A 7,305-nucleotide genomic window follows, 5' to 3' on the forward strand; every position below is an offset into this window, starting at 1 on the left:
CCCGTGCACAAAGCTGCCTGGAGTCCCACCCACAGACTATTTCTGGCAGCACTAGGCAGGCTCCTAGGAGCAGAGGGGAATAAGAAATCTCAGAGTTGGGAGACCCCAAATTAAGAATCTCCCCAGTCCAGGGCATGTCTACCTGGACTCAAAGAAGAGAGCCAAGTCTCCTTGGCTACGTGTCACTGCCCACTCCTCACCCAAATACCACTCATCCCAGCACAGGTTGAGGCTGGAGGCCTTGCAAACCTCCATCAAGAAAAAGAGTATGGAAAAGAGTATGGAACTTCAGCAAGAAGAAAGGACACCACCATGACAAGGAAGCTGGGCACTCAGCTATCAGAGGGAACTTCTTCCAACATCATCCCCAGACCTTCCAAAGGGGTTCAGGGGCACACAGCCCCTTCACCCCTGCCTGTCTTGGTGAACAGGGGCAGGGTGGCATGGAATTGAAAGCCCCTGAGTCAAGAGGGCCAGCCTGGGATCACAGTTGGACCCATGCCCTCCCAGGGCTAGGCTGGACCATCAACCCATCAACTTCAGGTCTACCCCTTAGTCAATCACTTCAGGCTTGCCTCTCTCCTTTTCTCACTATGCTTCTCCACTCCTGACCCCTTATTCCATTATGGCTCAGACCCTGAAGATCAGCTGGCCTGGGGTGGATATACCCAGACAGCCCATTACATCCAAAGCCACCCCAGGTGCCTTCTCCAGCCTCCCAACTCTTACCCGACTCGGTGGGAGAGTTCATGCCGGCTCTGGGCCTGCAGGAAGCTGGCGTTGGGGGCTGGGACGGGAGGGGGTGGAGCTGCGGTGATGTCAAGAGAGACAGACGATAACAGACAGACGGACGGGACAGGAGCCCGGGGCCGCTGTGCCTCTAACGCCCATCCGAGGCCATCCTTCGGGGCGAGGCAGTCAGGCATTCAGAACGGCATTCCTGGGGAGAGATGGAGCAGGGTTAGCGGGCCCCAACTCAGGAACCTGGGGGTGGAGGGAGACCTTGGAGCTCGTCAGTTACACCTAGGGAACAGAGGGAGGGCCACCTGCCCAGCAGCACGGCACTGGACCAGACCTAGTTTCTTCTCTTTCTAACTGGTGAGGCTGCCAGCTCTCACGGGAAGGGAAATGGCTACAGTAACCACATCCAAACTCGCTTTCAGGTAACCATGTCCACTGCCAGGTGGGGAGACCTCAGAGACTCCCAAGGGGGCCCAATGCGGAATAGGGTGTGTGCCAAAGGTAAAAGTGCAGGAAGGCCTCTGAACTCTGTCCAGGGCAGTGGAGAGACGCAGGGCTGATCTGGAGGCCCTCAAAGAACTTAAGGGTGAGACTGGTCCTCCAGCCCCACAGCCTGAGCTTGGATGCTCATCTTCTCCCCGGATCCTAGCGTCACAACCCTGGAAACGCCACATGCTGCTGTCTTGGTCTCCCCCATTCAACAACAGGTTGCCCTCAGAGAAAGAGGGCAACAACTGCTCTTTCTCTACCCATTAACCATGCTGTTTCTAAGAATTTCGAAAGACGGACACATTCATCCCACATCCGGTGCCCTCTGGACTAGCGGTCCAAGGCCCACACCCAGGGCCCTGCATGTGCTGTATAGGTTGTGCCCCGCGCAACGAGGTCTGAAATCCAGCCTCTGCTCTGCCTGCCAAGCTACACAGGCTGAATCCACTCAGAATAAGGGACGCTGTTTTCCAGTTTCTACAAAGACACCAAGAGACCCAGCAGCAGGCCTGCTGAGGCCAGTAGAGTAAGAGAGGATGTCCCAGTATTACAGAACCATGTGTTTGCCAACTGTCTCCACTCCTCCAGCTCCCCAACCCCCTCTGGCCCCACAGCTAGCCCTCAAGCCTCAGACACTACACACGCACCCACCTGGGCCCATCCCTAAAGAGTTCATGATCCACCCTAGACATGATCTCATTCATTTTTTTCCAAATGAAGGCAGGCCTTCCAACACCTAGTGAAATGGAGGGAACAAGAAGCAATAGGCAGGGGCCAAGTTTTAAACCCTAACTCTGCTCCCCAAGCTAGGACGAGGCAGTCACTTCCACCCCGGACAGCCTACCTTCTGTCCGGATTAATTCTTGGTAAACTTTGCATTCTCATCAAGGATGGCCAGGCATGAGGTCCATATGGGGCCAAGGAGCCCAGGAGTCAGCCATGGCAGAGACACGAGAACACAAACGTTGACACACACACAGGTACACTGCACATATACCAAGATCTCAGGTCTTCTACTGCCCCCCTGGGACTGGCCAAGGGACTGTTGAGAACCCACCAGGCCTCTCTTTCCCCTTCTCCAGCCCAGCCTCATAGGAGGAAGCAGGAAGTCAGGGTAGCCCACCCTCCAGCACCAGAGTCACACAGACCTCTCTACATCTAACGCCTGACACAGCCCCTGCAGAGGAAACGAAGGCAGGCATTGGCAGGAGGTTCGGAGGGGGGACCACAATCCCAGCAGGAGGGGGCCCATCAACAAAGCTGACTTGCTGAATCTCAGGAGCCCAGCGTTCCCCAGCTGGCATTCTACTCTGTCTTGTGCCTGGACGATGTCACGATGGAAAGGGTAACAGGAGGGGGCACAGCCTTAACCAAAACAAAGGTCACAAAGCCAACCAATCCCTGACTCGGTAGCCAGGGAAAGGTGCACTCAGATGGGGAGGTGGGAGTAGGCAGAGAGAAGGGGCTGAATGGCTCCCAGCAGGCACAGGTGTGAGGCAAAGCCAGAAGAGGCTGTGCAGGGTTGGGGCCAAGCTCAGGAATGCAGCAGGTGGGGCTGTTGGTGCCCTGGCAGGGCCGGCGTGGGCAGACAGCTCAGCCCATGCCCACCCCAAGGCTGGCGCCCGGTCCTGCTCACACCCTTTCCCGTGGGCTGGGGAACACAGGTTCAGAATTTCCCACGATTCCCAGCAGCCCGAGTGACCCAGCCCGTCTCCTCAGTGAAAGGAACCTCCACAACAGGGCTCTCAGGAGGGGCAGAGTCTCCATGGGCCAAAAACTAGGTTAAGATCCGCCCTGAGCCCCCATCAGTCCTCAACCCCTGGAGAAAAGAGGAAGGGAGGGGCTCCCAGAACTCCCAGGAGGCTCGGGGCTCTGAAAGGCTGCACTCCGGCCCCCCCTACCACATGTAACAGGACCCCTAGGCCCCCATTCACCTGCAAAGAGTGTCTGCCAACACTCCCAGGAAGCCTCCCTGGGAAACAAAGCAGCGTTCACTTTGATCGTTCATGGGGACAAGCATAGATATTTGACTGGGGGTGGGGGGAAGGGCTGAAGGGGGAAAAGGGGAGCTTAATGGTGAAAACCTGAGCTATCTGGTCCCTCCTCAGCTGGAGAAACTCACTGCTGACCATTGATATAGGAAGGTTGGGGGGGGCAGTTGGGGACCAAGAGCTCCGTGGCTTCCGGCACGGGAGCAGTGAGCAGTCTGGCTTCCATGACATCACAAGCAGGCAGATCCAGGGTCCTGTCCACACCCCCTGAGAACTCCTGTCTTCCAGTCAGACCTCTGTCCCACTCCAGGATCCAAACCCACCTCCCACCTCCAGCCAGGGCAGCAGAAAACCAGCTGCATCTCACCCTACAAGTTCATGGCTAAGCCGGGGGAGGAAGGGCAAAACACCCTAGGGTGATACGCCCCACTCCATTCAAAGGCAATACAATCTCCGGTGGAGGGTGGGAGGAGAAGGGCAGACAAGGGAGGGACAGGCAAGGATGCACTGCCTCAAAAGCCCCAGGTTCACGGTGCGGCCCCACAGGCATCTCATCCCTCAAGGAACTTGAACTCCACCACCACGAGGCAGTGGTTCCCTCTCCCAACACACCAGCTCCAGCCCTGCTCAAGACAGGCCCAAGTCCTGAACACTGAGGCCGGCCAGGGACCCCTCCCCTCCCAGGTGAGCTGTCCGGACCAAATCCTGTGAGACTGCTCCCAGTGTGAGATGTGCCCCCAAAGTCTTCATCAGAAAGCCATGAGCCCAAACATTCCATCCCAAGGCACAAAGGAACTCTCATCTTGACCCCTCCTGACCAGGGCCCCGGCTGATCACTTTCCCTAGCCTGGAGCCTTCCCCCAAGCTGATCAGAGCCAGGAGGGGTGGCTGACTTGGATGTCAGGGCCCAAACTAAGGGAGGGGGGAGGGCGACAGGGGAGGAAAAAAGGCACCAGGCTGACAAATTCATTTTTGCAATCGGCCCATTTCTGTTTGTCTGCTCAGACGCAGCTCCAGGCATCTGCACAAGCCAGATGGAGGGAGGCTGCTATTTCTAGAAAAAAAAGAGGGGGGGTGGTGAGAGGGGAGGGAGGGATGAGGCAGAGGGCAGAAGACCGGGTCTGTTTGCCCTAAAACCTCAGGCAGAAGGATACCCCCTCACCAGCACTACCAGACAGGGTCCCCATTCAAGAAAGGGCTGGGGCTGGGGCTGGGGTGAGGTGGGGTGGGGGAGAAGAAAGGCAGAGAAAGTTTAATTAGCCAAAGTCAGCTACAATGGGCCCCCTCACGGGCTGCATCAGGTTTTCATTCATGAGCAAGCGACAGTGCTCCAAAAAAACGCCAAGAACCGCCCCCCCTCGCCGTCTCCCCCCCACCCCCCACCAAGAGGAGTGCGTCCTCTAGCAGGCTGGCTGAGCCCGATGCCGTGTTCCAGACATCCCTCCTCAAAGGGATGTGAGTAGGAAGAATTAATTATTAAAGAGCAGCTGGTACTTCAGCACCAACTGCACTCGCCCCAGCTCCTATAGCTGTTGCCCCCCTCCTCCCTGCAGAAACACAAACTACCCGGGCCCCCCAGGCCCCATTTCTAAACACACAGCTAACATGCCACCCCTAGGGAAGGGAAAGCAAACCTTTGTCTCTGCAGCTACTTACAGTGGGTGGGGCATGTGATACTGCCAGCCACCACCCCCCCACTCCATTACTCTATCCAGCCACAGAGGAGGGTATACTGGGAAGGGGAGGTTGGCACAGAGCTAATGTGTCCTCCATCCTTGCCCCCAAGTAAACAGCACCTTCTATCTGCGCTCCGGCTCCCCACATGCATACCTTCCCAGGACAGAGTGGAGATGCTGGTGGACCCAGTCCTCTAACTCAGAGACCCCTGCCTGCCTTGTCTGGACACAGCCCACAATCAAGTCCAAGCGGAGAAAAGCAAAGGGAGGTTTCAAGAGAAGGGGCAGAAGGCAAACCAAGAGCTCCCCAAGCTTTGTGTTTAAGAGGAAGAGAAGGGGGTAAGACTGAAATGAAAATGCAGGCAGCCCCCAACATGGCTCACCCACCATGCCCAGCCCAGCCCAGCATCTCAACAGCCAGCACAGGCTAAGGAACTCTGGTGCCTAGAACTCAAACAGAGGACCCTTCCTGCCTACATCCTCTAAACCTGAAGAGGCCCAAGGCAGGACCCAGCTCCAGGCTCCAGTCCTCCAAAGCAGACTGGTCAGGGGTCCTTCTGGCTAAGACTCCTGGATCTCTCATCCCCTGCCTCCTTTTGTTCCTATGGTCTGACTCCATCCTTCCCTCCCAGTTGGACCTTGAACCCAGTTACCACCAAACCCACTTACCCCAACCGCCAAAGCTAATTCCAGGCCCTGGAAGCACAATGGTCACTGTCAGACTGGTGGGTCTCTTGAGCACCCCAAAGCAGCTGCAGCTGCCACCCTTCCTCTTTAGGGATACACCTCACCTCAGAGGCCAACCGGGGAGTATCAGGTGGTCACCTCCTCCCCAAAATGAGGCATTCCCACCTTCCCCTCTTCTCCCCAACCAACCAGCCTCCCAGATTAATTACTTATTACCCAGCCAGTTCTCATCTCCCCCAGGACCCCAGAGAAGGGCGGGGTAGGGAAGCAGCTCCCCCCAAGTTAAAAGGCATAGGTAGCGCCCCCTCCCTCTGTGAGACACAGACCCAGGAAAAATGGGGATCATCCACCCCAGACAAGAAGTGGGGGGGTAGCTTTCATCCCCTAGCTCTCTCTCTGGCTCCAGGGTGTCAGACAGGAGAAGAGGGTGGGAACAAACGCAGTAACGCCTCACCAGGGAAAGGGTGCGAATAATGGGAGAGCGAAGTAAGGTGGGCCCGCCGGCCCCCTCCTCCGGCATGTAAGTCAAGGACACAAAATCAAGGATGCGTTCCCAGGTATGGGTAGAAGCGCTGTGGGGTGGGGGCGCCCCTCACCTCAGAGTACCAAGAAAGGCTGTCCAGCGAAGAGGGGTCTGCAAAGAATTCGGGTGCAGGGCTCAAATCGCCCTGCAACGCACAGCGCGCCGCCCGGGAGAGGGCAAATCAGACAGCCCCGGCCGGTCTCCCGGCCATTTGGGGGTGTGGGTCGCGGGAAGACGGGCCCCTCCCTTACCTGTAGGGAAGGCGCCCCTGCCTGGGAAGGGCAGGGAGGGGCGCGGGTAGTAACCCCGAGGCCCGGCTCCCGGGCTGGCGATGCTCCCGGGGGGCGCCGCCTGGCACCCGGGCGCCGGGAGGAAGGAAGAGGGGCGCGGAGCTCGGCGCGCTCGGGGAGCCCGCGGGCAGCGACGGCAGGAGGAGGGGGCACTGTGTCGCGTCCGGGGAGCCTGGGGGAGATGGAATCGGGGCTGGTGCGGCGCGCTCACCCCCTGCGGCTCGAGCTCCGGCTTCGCGGGCGGCGGCGGCAGCAGCGGCGGCGGCAGCAGCGGCAGCACCTCCTCGACGGCTCCTCCATCTTTGCGGCGGCTCCTCCGGCTCCGCTCGCCGCCGCCACCAACAACAACATTCGGAGACGTCACTCCCGTCACGTGACCCTGCCCGGTGCTAAAAATAGAACCAGACCCCCCCCCCCCCGCCCTCCCCAACTTCAGCCACCTCCAACCCCTCCCCTCTTTCTTGGCCCTCCCTGCCGGGCGGGGCCAACAGCGCCACCGTGACAGCTGCTTAAAGGGCCAGTACCCGCAAAGGGTTGGGCTGGGGAGGGGGAGGAAGGCAAGGGATCCGAGCCCTGTGAGCAGTATTGGAAGGAGCGTTGCGGGCTTACGGGTTTGGTTCCTGGGGGCTCGGCCCTTGGGATGCACGGTTTTCCTCCCTGCTCTTCCTCCACTTCCTTTTCAGACCTTGGATGGTGCAATCGTTGCCCGCCTAAGCTTCTCCCTAACACGCCCTCCCGCGGTGGGGGAGGGGACCTGGGGATGGATTCCTAGGGGCTGGGAGGGCCTTGGAGGCCCCAGCTAGGGGGCCATGCTGGGGGTGGATGTCTGGGACAAGCCTCGAACCCGCCAGCTCCGACCGCACACACTAAATCTGTGTCAAGGCAAAAAAAAAAGACTGGGAAAGGCC

General features: G+C 58.7%; 1 protein-coding gene across 12 annotated transcripts in view; it reads right to left on the reverse strand.

The window, feature by feature from the left end:
* Nucleotides 1-7,105, reverse strand: part of HDAC5 (histone deacetylase 5) — a 37,319-nt gene extending 30,214 nt beyond the window's left edge. For 2 of the 12 annotated variants that reach the window (XM_069543542.1, XM_069543540.1), the window contains exons 1-3: nucleotides 6,609-6,746; nucleotides 730-940; nucleotides 2-63 (exon numbers count right to left, since the gene is read on the reverse strand). In XM_069543542.1, coding sequence (XP_069399643.1) covers nucleotides 2-63; nucleotides 730-926 — 259 coding nt within the window. In that variant the 5' untranslated portion in view covers nucleotides 927-940; nucleotides 6,609-6,746. Of the gene's footprint in view, nucleotide 1; nucleotides 64-729; nucleotides 941-6,358 lie in introns of all 12 variants that reach the window. The other 10 variants (XM_069543552.1, XM_069543549.1, XM_069543541.1 and 7 more) reach the window with 9 other exon arrangements.
* Nucleotides 7,106-7,305: the final 200 nt, after the last annotated feature.

Source organism: Ovis canadensis, chromosome 11, assembly GCF_042477335.2.
Source record: "Ovis canadensis isolate MfBH-ARS-UI-01 breed Bighorn chromosome 11, ARS-UI_OviCan_v2, whole genome shotgun sequence".
NCBI lineage: Eukaryota > Metazoa > Chordata > Mammalia > Artiodactyla > Bovidae > Ovis > Ovis canadensis.